This window comes from Staurois parvus, unplaced genomic scaffold (genome assembly GCF_062004578.1).
Source record: "Staurois parvus isolate SC_StPar_1 unplaced genomic scaffold, SC_StPar_1.0 ptg002113l, whole genome shotgun sequence".
Lineage (NCBI taxonomy): Eukaryota > Metazoa > Chordata > Amphibia > Anura > Ranidae > Staurois > Staurois parvus.
In genome coordinates this window covers 1,737,501-1,754,619 of record NW_028319909.1, presented here as the reverse complement: position 1 = coordinate 1,754,619, position 17,119 = coordinate 1,737,501, and the positions used below count along the sequence as shown (strand labels likewise).

The 17,119-nt window shown below is 41.5% G+C and overlaps 1 protein-coding gene across 1 annotated transcript in view; it reads right to left on the bottom strand.

Moving 5' to 3' along the window:
• The window catches only part of LOC149432711 (uncharacterized), a 110,251-nt gene that overhangs the window by 89,226 nt on the left and 3,906 nt on the right, over nucleotides 1–17,119 (bottom strand). Inside the window, exon 2 of the mRNA XM_089665024.1 lies at nucleotides 13,114–13,220. Within this exon, the coding sequence (XP_089521150.1) occupies nucleotides 13,114–13,219 (106 nt within the window). The 5' untranslated portion in view covers nucleotide 13,220. The remainder of the gene's footprint in view (nucleotides 1–13,113; nucleotides 13,221–17,119) is intronic.

Here is a 17,119-nt window from a genome sequence, read left to right as displayed (position 1 = left end):
TTCTGTGGCCCTAAGTAAAGTTTCTGGGGCCCTGAGTAACAATTCTCTGGCACTCAGTAACAATTCTGTCTGTCCCTGAGTAACAATTCTCTGGCACTGAGTAACAATTCTGTCTGTCCCTGAGTAAAAATTCTGTGGCCCTAAGTAAAGTTTCTGTGGCCCTAAGTAACAATTCTCTGGCACTCAGTAACAATTCTGTCTGTCCCTGAGTAACAATTCTCTGGCACTCAGTAACAATTCTGTCTGTCCCTGAGTAAAAATTCTGTGGCCCTAATTAAAGTTTCTGTGGCCCTGAGTAACAATTCTCTGGCACTCCGTAACAATTCTGTCTGTCCCTGAGTAACAATTCTCTGGCACTCAGTAACAATTCTGTCTGTCCCTGAGTAAAAATTCTGTGGCCCTAAGTAAAGTTTCTGTGGCCCTGAGTAACAATTCTCTGGCACTCTGTAACAATTCTGTCTGTCCCTGAGTAACAATTCTCTGGCACTCAGTAACAATTCTGTCTGTCCCTGAGTAAAAATTCTGTGGCCCTAAGTAAAGTTTCTGTGGCCCAGAGTAACAATTCTCTGGCACTCCGTAACAATTCTGTCTGTCCCTGAGTATGAATTCTGTGGTCCTAACTAGCGTTTCTTTGTCCCTAAGTAACAGTTCTGTGGCCCTGAGTAACAATTCTGTGTCTGTGCGAGTAACAATTCTGTGGCCCTAAGTAACAGTTCTGTGGCCCTCAGTAACAGTTCTGTGTCTGTGCGAGTAACAATTCTGTGTCTGTGCGAGTAACAATTCTGTGGCCCTAAGTAACAGTTCTGTGGCCCTCAGTAACAGTTCTGTGTCTGTGCGAGTAACAATTCTGTGTCTGTGCGAGTAACAATTCTGTGGCCCTAAGTAACAGTTCTGTGGCCTTCAGTAACAATTCTGTGTCTGTGCGAGTAACAATTCTGTGTCTGTGCGAGTAACAATTCTGTGGCCCTAAGTAAAGTTTCTGTGGCCCTAAGTAACAATTCTCTGGCACTCAGTAACAATTCTGTCTGTCCCTGAGTAACAATTCTCTGGCACTCAGTAACAATTCTGTCTGTCCCTGAGTAAAAATTCTGTGGCCCTAAGTAAAGTTTCTGGGGCCCTGAGTAACAATTCTCTGGCACTCAGTAACAATTCTGTCTGTCCCTGAGTAACAATTCTCTGGCACTGAGTAACAATTCTGTCTGTCCCTGAGTAAAAATTCTGTGGCCCTAAGTAAAGTTTCTGTGGCCCTAAGTAACAATTCTCTGGCACTCAGTAACAATTCTGTCTGTCCCTGAGTAACAATTCTCTGGCACTCAGTAACAATTCTGTCTGTCCCTGAGTAAAAATTCTGTGGCCCTAAGTAAAGTTTCTGTGGCCCTGAGTAACAATTCTCTGGCACTCCGTAACAATTCTGTCTGTCCCTGAGTAACAATTCTCTGGCACTCAGTAACAATTCTGTCTGTCCCTGAGTAAAAATTCTGTGGCCCTAAGTAAAGTTTCTGTGGCCCAGAGTAACAATTCTCTGGCACTCCGTAACAATTCTGTCTGTCCCTGAGTATGAATTCTGTGGTCCTAACTAGCGTTTCTTTGTCCCTAAGTAACAGTTCTGTGGCCCTGAGTAACAATTCTGTGTCTGTGCGAGTAACAATTCTGTGGCCCTAAGTAACAGTTCTGTGGCCCTCAGTAACAGTTCTGTGTCTGTGCGAGTAACAATTCTGTGTCTGTGCGAGTAACAATTCTGTGGCCCTAAGTAACAGTTCTGTGGCCCTCAGTAACAATTCTGTGTCTGTGCGAGTAACAATTCTGTGTCTGTGCGAGTAACAATTCTGTGGCCCTAAGTAAAGTTTCTGTGGCCCTAAGTAACAATTCTCTGGCACTCAGTAACAATTCTGTCTGTCCCTGAGTAACAATTCTCTGGCACTCAGTAACAATTCTGTCTGTCCCTGAGTAACAATTCTGTGGCCCTAATAACGTTTCTGTGGCCCTAAGTAACAATTCTCTGGCACTGAGTAACAATTCTGTCTGTCCCTGATTATGAATTCTGTGGCCCTAACTAGCGTTTCTTTGTCCCTAAATAACGATTCTGTGGCCCTCATTAACAAGTCTGTGTCCCTGAGTAATGGTTCTCTGTCCCTAAGTAACTTTTCTCTGTCCCCAATTATCGTTTCTGTGGCCCTAACTCTGTCCCTGTCCCTAGTACAGAGCGGTCTGCCTCTGTTCAATAACTGCAGGCAAATGAAGAATTCCAAAATGGCCGCTATTTATAGCTCGACCATTACACAGTGCTGGCTGGCTGGCTGCTGATAGGCTGATGCGATCACATGTAGTTGAGGAATGCATTATGGGTCAGCGCGCCTTGTCTGCGCGCCTTCCCAGACATCCCCGCTCCGTCGCCGCACATGTCTGAAAGGATCTAGATAACTTCCATTTTGTATTATGTACGCCATTTTAAGTATTAAGTATTAAGTTAGCTTTTTGTAGAGATATTAAAAGTTTAATGAAACTGTTTTGGTTGTTCAAGGATGTATCAACAGAAGCTAACACGACCCTGACAATGTTTTTGTCTGTCTGTTTTCCCTAAAAGTTAGACAAAACAATTTGTACCAAGAAATGTATATGTCATGTTTCATGTAGTTAGCTCATGATGGAAAGTTACAAGTTACAGTTTTGAAACTCGCTCCCCCCCCCCTTATGATTATCTGTAGTCTATATAATTTTATTAATGTCTAATAAACTTTGAACATCTCTGAACATAAGCTGTCGTGATTTCCGTGTTCAAGGGGTGTTCCCAGAATTCTGCTGATAAACCAGGAATCTCTCCACAGACCGGGGGTCTCTGAGGGGAAAAGAAAATCATTCCTTTCAGCTGGGGGCTCGTCCGGGATGACCACCCACCTCACTTGGTAAGTAAACCTTTTGTCTTTTTATGACTAAAAGCTCTTTCTTGCCCTGTGTTGAGGGAAGGTCTTGAATCATTCTGTATTGTCTATATAGACCCGTGATAACCTGTAGCTGCTTTTGGTAAAGCAGACTTAACTCTTTGGTAAGAGTTACAAAATAGTGCACTATAATATAAAAAAAAGGTGTTTTGGTAAACACAGTTCTCTGTTTTTGGTAAAACAGTGAAGAGATAACTTTTGGGAAGTTATCAAGAGGTTAATAAGTCTGTGGAGCAGATTCTGGTTTATCTGTCTTTTGCTTTTTCTTTCTGTTGCGTAGAGGTATAAGATAATTTGTTGTGTGGAACAAAATAAGATTTTAAGCTAAAATTGTTTTATCCACTGTCTAAATATGGGTCAAGGAGGTAGTTACCCACCAGGTCCCCCAGAAAAGGGAGAAAATTGTAAGGATTATGTTGCTAGAGTTTGTGGAACGGACTATTATTTAATAAATCCCTGGGTGGATTGTATGGCAGGCTGGACAGAAGCTATGGGGAGTACAGACCCATTCCCAAGAAAGGGGGAGAAAACTGGTTAAAATGGTCACCGTATTGGGTTGATAATAGCAAGGGAAAGTTCAATTTTATTTTCTCTTTAAAACAAAAGAGGAAGTTGAAATTGGATACATTAAAAATATGCCAGGAAAAGCATCAATCTGAAAAGACATGCAGACCCAAGATTGGACTGAAAACAGTTCAGACACCAACCCCACCCCCTCCGTATAATATATATCCTTCATTAAGTGGTTTTAAAAATGCTGCTGATGATGATTTTTTGATTAGTTTGGGGATGATTACACCCCAGCCTAATGCCCCTCCAGCCCCTGCTCCTGTCTCTGCAGCTCCAGCTCCTGCCCCTCCAGTCCCTGCCCCTGTCCCTGCGCCACTTCCCGTCCCAGATCTACAACCAATACAGCCAGGCCCCTCCACTAGACCCAAACAGATCATTAGTATAAAATCACCAGAGGAGGGTAGCCAAGTTCAAGGCATCCTTACGGAGAATAATGACAACGAAGGAGAGTTGGAATACGAAGAACAGGGACAGGTAAATATAATAAAATTACAGAAAAAGGATGGTCAATGGAGAAGAAGTGACACCAGTCATAGAAAGGGCAGAGAGGTGGAGGAATTTAGAATGCAGCTTAGATCCATGGATAAGAAACAAGAGGGAAAAAGAGAAGATGAGGGGGCCGTAGGAGGAAAGGAGTTGGCTATATTGACACTACCTTTTCTCACAGCAGGAGAACTAATTCTAAAAAACCCATAGAATTAGAAGATATTAATACGATTGTTAAACATTGTCCCAAGCCTACAGTATCTCCTGGAGGTACACTTGCTTATTTAAAAAAGGCATGTTTAGGAAGAAATTACACGCAGGAAGATATGAGATTGATCATTGATGGTATTCTGGGAAATAATCCAGCTTGGGATTGGATAAATGTAAAAAGCATTAGTCACATAGAACCAAGTAATACACAGGCTACTGCCTATAAACTGAATACCACAGAAGGGAGAGAAACTATGTGGGAGGAGCTTGACACAGAATTAAAAAGGGTTTTCAAGAATAAGGCTTCCCTCCCTATTGCTACAGCATGTAAACAGAAGGTATTTTAGAAGAAACTGTTTCTCCTTACAACACACCTATCAATTCTGTTAAGAAGCCGGATGGCTCTTACAGGTTTGTACAAGATTTGAGGGCCATAAATAATTTGGTGGTTCCATTAGCCCCAATAGTGCCTGACGTTCCATCACTCCTTACCTCCATTCCATCCGATGCAGAATATTTTACAGTGATTGATTTAACAAATGCATTTTTTTTGGTTCCTGTGGACCACCAGACAAGGGCGCTATTTGTATTTATATTATGAAAATTGCCAGATGAGCTGGTGTAGAATGCCTAGGGCTATGTAGATTCGTTTGCAGTCTACTCACTTGCCCTCCAGACCACACTGAGGTCCTGGACCCCTCCCAATGGTTCGGTCCTCATTATATATGTGGATGACCTATTGATTTGTAGTTCAAGTCAGGAGGCCAGTCAGGAGGATAGTTGGTCTCTGTTAGAATGGTTGTCAGGGAATGGTCACAAAGCATCTAAAAAGATATTGCAATGGTGCCAAAAACAGGTTGAATACCTTGGTTTTATTCTGAGTCATGGTGAGAGGAATGTCAGTCACAAAAGAGCTGCGGCTCTCGTGGGTCTGCCCCGCCCACAAACAAAAAAGGACATGCTAACTTTTCTTGGTATGATTGGTTACTACCGCCAATGGATACCTGATTGTTCATTCTATGATCACACTCTGAGGTCTGCCACACTTTCAGAATCACCTGACATTCTCACATGGTCAAATGAAATGGTTGATGCCTTTGTGTACCTGAAGAATGCTATGGTAACGGCCCCTGGTCTTGGACTACCTGATTATAAGAAAATGTTTCATCTGTATGCTAGGGAAAATTGTACAACCATAGCGGGGGTCCTGGCTCAGGAACATGGAGGCAAGCTCCGCCCTGTAGTTTTTTTTTCCAAAGTAGTGCCAACTCAGGTTCAGGGCATGCCTGCTTGTCTGAGAGCTGTTGCATCGTGCGCAATTCTAGTGGAGATGGCTATTTCTTTCACATTGGGACATGAAACTACCCTACACACCACACACCAAGTGTCCTTACTACTGAAAAACATACACACTCAACACATGTCAGCACAAAGGTTGAGCGGATATGAAGTGATTCTTCTATCTGATCCCAACTTGATTATTAAATATTCTTCAGCAAATTCAGGTCCTATTCCAATTTTGAATGCCCTACTGGGGCTAAAGGGGGAACAGGATGAAGTGGCACCAGAACACAATTGTATAACCCACATACAGCAAGACACTTCCCCTAGGTCCGACATGTCAGCTGTGGCTCTTGATGGGGCCCCAGATGTGTTTGTTGATGGCTCATGTTCTAGGCCAAATGATAGTACTTACCATGCAGGATACGGCATTGTGCATCTTCCTGACAAAATACTCGAGGCAAAGCCAATTCCATATCAGTCAGCCCAAGCAGCCGAACTGATTGCCCTTACAAGAGCATGTCAATTATTTGCAGGACAGGATGTCAACATTTACACAGACTCCAAGTACGCCCATGGTGCTGTACATGATTTTGGGGTCATTTGGGAGAGAAGAGGATTCATTGCTGCTGATGGCAAAACCATATCTCACTCTTCTTTGATATCTGATCTACTCAAAGCTATACAGTTACCAGAAACATTAGCCATTCTTCATTGCAGGTCACATACAAATCGCAGAGATCATATTGCCAAAGGAAATGCATTAGCAGATAAGGTAGCAAAGGAAGCCGCATTACACCAGGTGGCCAGTGAACAGATGCCTATGCCCACTTCAGGCATCACAACCACCCCACATGACCAGATGTATGCAGATTTACAAAAATTTGCTACAAAAATCGATTTAGCAGACTGGGATGGTTCTGGAGCACAACTAGATCCAGCTTCTGGTCTATTGTGCTTAGAGGGGAAACCATGCATTCCCATGTCAAGTGCCCCACTGTTCATTGCACAGTACCACGGTCTAGGACATAGAGGATGGAAAACAACATGTGAAACATTATTGCAGGATTTTTACATTACAGGTTTATCTAGGTTGGTGAAAGAATATGTCTCTAGGTGCATTACATGTATAAGGAACAATCCACAGAACCCAAAGAAATCACAACACCAGCATCTAGTGTACCCAACTACACCTTTCACCCATTTACAAATAGATTTTACCCACATGCCAAAAACAGGACAGAGGCAAGAGTTTTTGTTGGTAATGGTGGATATGTTCAGCAGATGGGTGGAAGCATTTGTCACTAATAAAGAAGATGCGCAAACTGTAGTCAGAATTCTCACACAGGAGATAATACCTAGATGGGGATGTCCGCTGCAGATAAATTCTGATAACGGACCAGCTTTTGTGGCCAAGGTATGTCAAGATTTGGTAAAAGTACTTAAGATAGATTGGAAGTTTCATATTCCCTATCATCCTCAAAGTTCGGGTATAGTAGAAAGGAAGAACAGGACGATTAAGGATAAGTTGAGGAAGGCCACTGGAGGAACCTATACCCACTGGAAGAAGATGTTACCTGCAATTCTAGCAGAGGTAAGAATGACACCTAATAAGACTACAGGGTTATCTCCTTTTGAAATATTAATGGGAAGACCGTTCCCCACTCCTTGGGCTAGACAGCCACTTATGTTAGAAAGAGGGGACCTTGACCTGGTACAACAAGAATATGTGAGAAAATTGATTCAGAGTTTAGATAAGGTTGAAAGAAATGTTGCTCGCACTTTTTCTTTATCTTTTCAGGAACCAACACACCTTTTCCAAGTGGGAGATGTCGTAGTGGTCCGCCAACTCGCTAAAGACAAGAAGCAAGGCTACCCCTTTGGACCACCTACTACGGTGATAGCGGTTACCAGAACGGCTGTTCTGGTGGAGAATTCCCAGTCCTGGATCCATGCTAGTCGAGTGAAGAAGGTGAACCAAACACCTGAGAAACACGAGATGGAAAAAGGAGGTGAAGTATGAGAGAAAAATCCTCGAAGAGTGGGTGAAGTAAGTGAAAAAGGCCCTGAAGATGAAATTTCTTACTGCCCCTCATGGTGCTTTGAAACTCTGGGTCCTATTGGGCACACTGACTGCTCTTTTTCCTGCCAGTATGGATCCTAACTAACTGTATTTATCACCCTGAGGACTTGGGTCTAATAAAAGGTATCTGTGGTCAAGGACTAGTTTTAAATGAGACCCAGATAACCAAAAGTGAAAGAAAGTCAAAAAGAAAGTTTTGAAGAGAACAATCCTTTTTCAGGAAAAATGTTGATGATGCAGTTTAAATATGCTTATGCTCAAAAGACAGGTTCTGATAAATGTTGGATCTGTAGTAAGTTACATCCTAGCACATATGAAATTCCTCTTCTGGCCGCTCCAATCAAAATATTTTTGTTAATAAAAGGGAATGTAAGTATTGGTTTGACCAATATTACTTCTAATGCCACCATATCTTTTCCAACTCTGGGAGTCACTCAACTCCCCGATTGGTGTTTTAGACTGGGGAATACTTCCCACAAGGGAAGGGGAATGTGCTCTCAGTCCATATTAAACATATCTGATCCTGGAAGGAGGGATGGAACTTCTTCTGTGAAACTCTGGCAAGTAAATGGTAAAACCCTGAATGAAAGTTTAGAAGGGATACAAGATAATGTGGGGAAAACTATGTTTGGAAAACTTCTTTTTTATTTTACACTTGTTGTCACCCCTGAATTTCATTCTGCAATACAAAAATTGCCGATCTCCTTGGGAAACAATACCTATATCTGTTGTGGTAAGATCTGTTACCCTTGGATACCGAGTAATGTCCAGGGCTGGTGCTATGTAGCCCAATTAGTGCCAATTATGGCAGCTATAGACCAAAAGGAACACCAGGTAAAAAGCCAGTACATACCCAAAATACCAACTAACTCTGAGACAGAGAAGGGAAACCAAACAAGAAAAGGTAGATCTATTCTCTACAGGGGATAAGGTTTGGTCATGGTTTCCTACTTACACGGGATGGGGAATAACACTTATGAACAAAATAAATAATTACACAAACATTATTGATGACATACTGGAGAGGAACTCTAAGGACATAGGGTTGCTAAATACTGAGACCAGAGCTATTAGAAAACAGCTGGAGATGCAAGAATTAGCTATTGAAAGTATGAGTGCTGCTCTGACAGGTTTGTGTGAGATGACAGAGGATTCTGAATGTTGTACTTGGATATATAATACCACAATGACTGTTCCAGATTATTATGAAATAATAAAGCAACACAGGGAACAGGTAGATGGTTTGATGGAAGAAGCTAGAGCTATAGGAAAAGATGGATGGACTCCTTTTGATTGGTTAGGATCAGGATTTGGTTCCATCTTTTCATGGATGAAAGGTATCGCTGCAAGCATAGTCATGATATTGTTTTTTGTTTTATCTTTATATCTATGTTTTAAATGCTCATTTTATTGCATTGCTAGAGCTACCAAGCCGCAGAATACAAATGAAGGTTATCTAGCTATGTACAAAAAGATGAATGAAGTAAAGAATTGAGATCATGTTCATGATCTTAGAGGGGATTGAAAGGATCTAGATAACTTCCATTTTGTATTATGTACGCCATTTTAAGTATTAAGTATTAAGTTAGCTTTTTGTAGAGATATTAAAAGTTTAATGAAACTGTTTTGGTTGTTCAAGGATGTATCAACAGAAGCTAACACGACCCTGACAATGTTTTTGTCTGTCTGTTTTCCCTAAAAGTTAGACAAAACAATTTGTACCAAGAAATGTATATGTCATGTTTCATGTAGTTAGCTCATGATGGAAAGTTACAAGTTACAGTTTTGAAACTCGCTCCCCCCCCCCCTTATGATTATCTGTAGTCTATATAATTTTATTAATGTCTAATAAACTTTGAACATCTCTGAACATAAGCTGTCGTGATTTCCGTGTTCAAGGGGTGTTCCCAGAATTCTGCTGATAAACCAGGAATCTCTCCACAGACCGGGGGTCTCTGAGGGGAAAAGAAAATCATTCCTTTCAATGTCAGCCGCCATTTTCTGAAAAATTTCGATTCGCGCGTCCGAATTAGGCTATTTTTCGGATTCGGCACGAATCGAAATTTTTCCGATATTCGACTCGAATTCCACTTCGGATACTTCGATTCGCTCATCTCTAATGGAGATCATATCCCCCCTTATGTATTATACATGGAGATCATATCCCCCCTTATGTATTATACATGGAGATCATATCCCCCTTATGTATTATACATGGTGATCATATCCCCCCTTATGTATTATACATGGAGATCATATCCCCCCTTATGTATTATACATGGAGATCATATCCCCCCCTTATGTATTATACATGGAGATCATATCCCCCCTTATCTATTATACGTGGAGATCATATCCCCCCCCCTATGTATTATACATGGTGATCATATCCCCCCTTATGTATTATACATGGAGATCATATCCCCCCTTATGTATTATACATGGAGATCATATCCCCCCTTATGTATTATACATGGAGATCATATCCCCCTTATGTATTATACATGGAGATCATATCCCCCTTATGTATTATACATGGAGATCATATCCCCCCTTATGTATTGTACATGGAGATCATATCCCCCCTTATGTATTATACATGGTGATCATATCCCCCCTTATGTATTATACATGGAGATCATATCCCCCCCTTATGTATTATACATGGAGATCATATCCCCCCCTTATGTATTATACATGGAGATCATATCCCCCCCTTATGTATTATACATGGATATCATATCCCCCCTTATGTATTATACATGGAGATCATATCCCCCCCTTATGTATTATACATGGAGATCATATCCCCCCCTTATGTATTATACATGGAGATCATATCCCCCCTTATGTATTATACATGGATATCATATCCCCCTTATGTATTATACATGGTGATCATATCCCCCTTATGTATTATACATGGAGATCATATCCCCCCTTATGTATTATACATGGAGATCATATCCCCCCTTATGTATTATACATGGAGATCATATCCCCCCTTATGTATTATACATGGAGATCATATCCCCCCCTTATGTATTATACATGGTGATCATATCCCCCCTTATGTATTATACATGGAGATCATATCCCCCCTTATGTATTATACATGGAGATCATATCCCCCCTTATGTATTATACATGGAGATCATATCCCCCTTATGTATTATACATGGTCATCATATCCCCCCTTATGTATTATACATGGTGATCATATCCCCCCCCCCCCCTTATGTATTATACATGGAGATCATATCCCCCCTTATGTATTATACATGGAGATCATATCCCCCCTTATGTATTATACATGGAGATCATATCCCCCCTTATGTATTATACATGGAGATCATATCCCCCCTTATGTATTATACATGGAGATCATATCCCCCCTTATGTATTATACATGGAGATCATATCCCCCTTATGTATTATACATGGAGATCATATCCCCCCTTATGTATTATACATGGAGATCATATCCCCCCTTATGTATTATACATGGAGATCATATCCCCCCTTTTGTATTATACATGGAGATCATATCCCCCCTTATGTATTATACATGGAGATCATATCCCCCTTATGTATTATACATGGTGATCATATCCCCCCTTATGTATTATACATGGAGATCATATCCCCCTTATGTATTATACATGGAGATCATATCCCCCTTATGTATTATACATGGAGATCATATCCCCCCTTATGTATTATACATGGAGATCATACCCCCCCTTATGTATTATACATGGAGATCATATCCCCCCTTATATATTATACATGGAGATCATATCCCCCCCTTATGTATTATACATGGAGATCATATCCCCCCTTATGTATTATACATGGAGATCATACCCCCCCTTATGTATTATACATGGTGATCATATCCCCCCTTATGTATTATACATGGCGATCATATCCCCCCTTATGTATTATACATGGAGATCATATCCCCCCTTATGTATTATACATGGAGATCATATCCCCCCTTATGTATTATACATGGAGATCATATCCCCCCTTATGTATTATACATGGAGATCATATCCCCCCCTTATGTATTATACATGGAGATCATATCCCCCCTTATGTATTATACATGGAGATCATATCCCCCCTTATGTATTATACATGGAGATCATATCCCCCCTTATGTATTATACATGGAGATCATATCCCCCCTTTTGTATTATACATGGAGATCATATCCCCCCTTATGTATTATACATGGAGATCATATCCCCCTTATGTATTATACATGGTGATCATATCCCCCCTTATGTATTATACATGGAGATCATATCCCCCTTATGTATTATACATGGAGATCATATCCCCCTTATGTATTATACATGGAGATCATATCCCCCCTTATGTATTATACATGGCGATCATATCCCCCCTTATGTATTATACATGGAGATCATATCCCCCTTATGTATTATACATGGAGATCATATCCCCCCTTATGTATTATACATGGAGATCATATCCCCCCCTTATGTATTATACATGGAGATCATATCCCCCCTTATGTATTATACATGGAGATCATATCCCCCCTTATGTATTATACATGGAGATCATATCCCCCCTTATGTATTATACATGGAGATCATATCCCCCCTTTTGTATTATACATGGAGATCATATCCCCCCTTATGTATTATACATGGAGATCATATCCCCCTTATGTATTATACATGGTGATCATATCCCCCCTTATGTATTATACATGGAGATCATATCCCCCTTATGTATTATACATGGAGATCATATCCCCCTTATGTATTATACATGGAGATCATATCCCCCCTTATGTATTATACATGGCGATCATATCCCCCCTTATGTATTATACATGGAGATCATATCCCCCTTATGTATTATACATGGTGATCATATCCCCCCTTATGTATTATACATGGAGATCATATCCCTCCTTATGTATTATACATGGAGATCATATCCCCCTTATGTATTATACATGGAGATCATATCCCCCTTATGTATTATACATGGTGATCATATCCCCCCTTATGTATTATACATGGAGATCATATCTCCCCTTATGTATTATACATGGAGATCATATCCCCCTTATGTATTATACATGGAGATCATATCCCCCCTTATGTATTATACATGGAGATCATATCCCCCCTTATGTATTATACATGGAGATCATATCCCCCCTTATGTATTATACATGGTGATCATATCCCCCCTTATGTATTATACATGGAGATCATATCCCCCCCCCCTTATGTATTATACATGGAGATCATATCCCCAAGGTACACAGTGAAAAGCCAGGCCCAAGCATTCAAGTGTTCTACAGGAATTAGTGGTGAATCCATTCAAAAAAATAAATGATCATACATTTAAAAATGGCAAATGTTTGAATATATTCAGCATAAAAACAGTGAATGTTGCTTAGAGCAGATTTTCCTTCAAAGAATGGGAAATCTAGTCTTTGGAGGAATGGAGGAGAATGACATTTAATTGGATAATGTAAACAGTCCAACTTACCTTTGCAGAGCTCAAAGATAATGATGATAACTACACATACCAAAATATTATAACCCTTATCCAGCCTCATCCTGACTCTGAGCTGAAATCTGGGGGTGTAGTTCATACTGCAAAGTGAGCAAAATGCAGAAAAATGTAAAATTATACATTGTAAACAGTCAATTTTTATATAAACAAGTATGAGGTCAATACAAAAACTAAATGAAAATATGTATATCCATATATACGTATTTAAAATATATGTAGCACTACTCCCTTAGGAGTCACTGTGTTTTGGATCCCCCTAAAGCTCTGCACAGCCAGGCAACACACATTTTCATCCACACTTTGCACAAGGAGTCAGTAAACAGTCCTTGAGCTGAGGGGTTTAAAAGTTGGACGGGGTTGAGGCAGGGGCGGACTGACCATTTGAGCACTGCCCAAATGCCCAGGGTCAGTAGGGGGCCCCATGAAATGCCCCTGGCACCTTTCTTATAGGCTTTTTTGGGTGTGGGCAAGGATACAGGGGCCCCATGATCCCCTATTGCCCGGGGGCCCCATGAGTTGTCAGTCCGCCCCTGGGTTGAGGGTTGTATGGAATGCCCAAGGAGACTGCAAATTTGAGGCACCTATGTACAGATGTGGACAAAATAGTCTCTCCTTTAGAAGCATTCCAGCTCTCTGGTGTACCTCCTCAGACCCCAGATGAATCCTCCTCTTCACCCAGATGCCTGATGGTATTCCCTGGACAAGGAGGCCCAGAAACTGCCAATTTGGCACAGCAGCCCAAAATGAGAAGCTAGTTGGGTTCTCCACCTGACTGCTCTCATGCTATCTGGCCCAGGGGGTGTAGGTATACTCACACTGTCCTCTCCTGATAGCTTAATGGGTTGGTGGCTGCCTTCAGATCTTTAGCTGGGCTGGCTCCTTCCCTGCTGTTCAGGATATCCTCCTTTGAAGACGGTGGTACAGTGGAGATCCTCTTCTCCAGCACCTGCTTGTAGGTAGGCCCCTTCCCTGGGCCCTCTTCCATCACTCCTCACTCCATCTGCCATAGACTGTTCCCTTCCTCCCTGGCTCTGCAATACTTAAGGGTTGCCTTGGTCATCATGCCCAGCCTCCTGCCAGGGGATTGGCCAAGGTCCCTCATATATACATATTCTAGCTTCCTCCCCTCCTCCAAAAAAGCTCTCAGGTTTCTGGAGAGGTTGGAGGGCTCCAAAAGCTCTGACCTTCAGAACCTCTTCAGCTTGTCCTGAGGTAACCTCTCTATGTCACTGCCAGGCTGACTCACCCCAGGCTGCTACAAAATAAAAGAACAAACTGCTATCTGGCTAACCTGGAGGGTATAAAAGATTGCTTGAAACTTCTGCTGACTTCCAAAACGTGTTTTTATAATCTTCCTTGCATGTTTTCCTTGTACTCTCTGCAAAGTAACTTTTCACCATGTTCAATCATCTCTTGGGCAAATTCCATTCCAAAGTAAACATTGCAAAGTGACTTTAGTAAATCAGCCCCATTGCCTTCAAAATTATAGCCGTTCGATAGTCAACGTTTTGGAAACCTTTAGCGAAGGTTCTGTTTCTGAACCAGGGGCGGACTGACCATTTGGAAACTCGGGCACTGCCCGAGTGCCCGGGGTCAGTAGGGGGCCCCATGAGATGCCCCTGGTACCTTTTTCATAGGCTTTTTTGAGTTTGGGCAAGGACACAGGAGTCCCATGATCCCCTATTGCCCAGGGGCCCCATGAGTTGTCAGTCCGCCCCTGTTCTGAAGTCTAGGTATAATTTTTTTTTTGGGGGGGAACAAAAGCAGTCAGCTGGAAAATGAATCAATTTTTACTGAATCGAATATAGATAGAAAGCTTCTCCATCCAGCCTATAGAGAAAATATCCCACATGCACAGCATGCCTACCACTGGTTAAACGAAGGAAGTATCACCTGGGCTGGCCACAGGCTGCATCACTTTCATAACGTATCCTGTTCATGTAAGGTTCCGCGGTGGCGGCTGTAAATAACACGGAGTAGTCGATGAGGGCAGTTGGGATCAAATTTTGTATTTTAAAAGTTTTTGTAGCTATCTTGCAATAATGAACAAGAATAGGCTAGTGAAGCTCATAACTGCATTGTGAAACCAACTAACCACGCCTGGAAGTTGCAATGTGATTCTGAGCACTCTTAGGGCTCATGTACACTGCAGCTGATAAACTCACGTTTAGGAGCTGTTCTGCGTATTTTTTCAGCAGCCCCTGAAGTCTCCCTAATGTTTTCCTATGTGTCCATGTACACATCGTCGTTTACAGTCGTTTGCAGGCAGTTGAGTTTACAGTTGTTTTTTTGAACGCAGAAAACTTGTGTTCAGCAGTCGATTTTATCAGCGTTTCAAACACAAAACACTTGTAAACGCGGCTAAACGCGGCAAATCGCGTTTATTAGCGTTTGCAAGCAATTTTTAAGTCTTCCAGTTCCCAATGCTGTCCAGAGCCTTTTTTCATCACGAAAAATGCATGCAAAGCGTTTTCAAGGTACTCAGATGGACACTGGACACAGGATGTTCCTACCAAGCTTGTCACACATTGTAATGACTAAATCATACCTCAGACCTCTCCCACCCTTGGAAACAAAAGATATGTTAATGACCATTCACACCTCAGACCTCTCCCACCCTTGGAAACAAAAGATATGTTAATGACCATTCACACCTCAAACCTCTCCCACCCTTGGAAACAAAAGATATGTTAATGACCATTCACACCTCAGACCTCTCCCACCCTTGGAAACAAAAGATATGTTAATGACCATTCACACCTCAGACCTCTCCCGCCCTTGGAAACAAAAGATATGTTAATGACCATTCACACCTCAGACCTCTCCCGCCCCTTGGAAACAAAAGATATGTTAATGACCATTCACACCTCAGACCTCTCCCGCCCCTTGGAAACAAAAGATATATTAATGATCATTCACACCTCAGAACTCTCCCGCCCCTTGGAAACAAAAGATATGTTAGTGACCATTCACACCTCAGACCTCTCCCGCCCCTTGGAAACAAAAGATATATTAATGACCATTCACACCTCAGACCTCTCCCGCCCCTTGGAAACAAAATATATGTTAGTGACCATTCACACCTCAGACCTCTCCCGCTCTTGGAAACAAAAGATATGTTAATGACCATTCACGCCTCAGACCTCTCCCGCCCTTGGAAACAAAAGATATGTTAAAGACCATTCACACCTCAAATTCCTCATGAAGACCCCCTGCCAGGTGGCCCTAATCACTCTTTCCACCAGACACCTTTCCCACCTTTGGAAACAAAAGAGATGTTAATGAGCAACCCACACCTAAGCTAATGTCAACACATACTGCTGTCTCTGCTTCTATTCTCTGTATTTCTCTGAAACCGTCTGAAATAGTTAATCATTTAACACTTTTCAGTGCATTCTGGGCGTTTCTCCTGTGCTTATCTTTAAAAAACACATCTAAACGCAAACACACATAAACGCGCATAAACGCGCAATATGCAAATGTTGCTAAACAGACATTTTTTAACCTATGTTTTCCAGCAGTCAGTTTCCATCATCCAGAAGTGTCCCATATACATGGGGCCTAATGCAGGCCATAGACGGGTCGAAAACCGGCCGTTTAAAAAAAAAAAAAATGAAAAAACTGTCGTTCAATAGGCCGACGTTACCACCAACGGTAAAAAAAAAATCGGCTGATTTTCGTCCCGTCTAAGGCCGGCATTTAATTACTTCTGTCCCTGCAGAGAGCTCCGCTATTATATTTGACATGAAAAAGTATTGCGGTTGCAACAATGTATCTATTTGTATCCATATCAGATACAGTTGTTTTTATTCGGATACAAATAGATACATTGTTGCAACCGCAATACTTTTTTATGTCAAATATAATAGCGGACTGGAATTCTTCTTTTTCTTTTTCTTCTTCTTCTTCTTCTTTTTCTTCTTTTTGTTTTTCTTCTTTACCTCCTTCTTTTTCTTCTTCTTCTTTTGCTTCTTCTTGC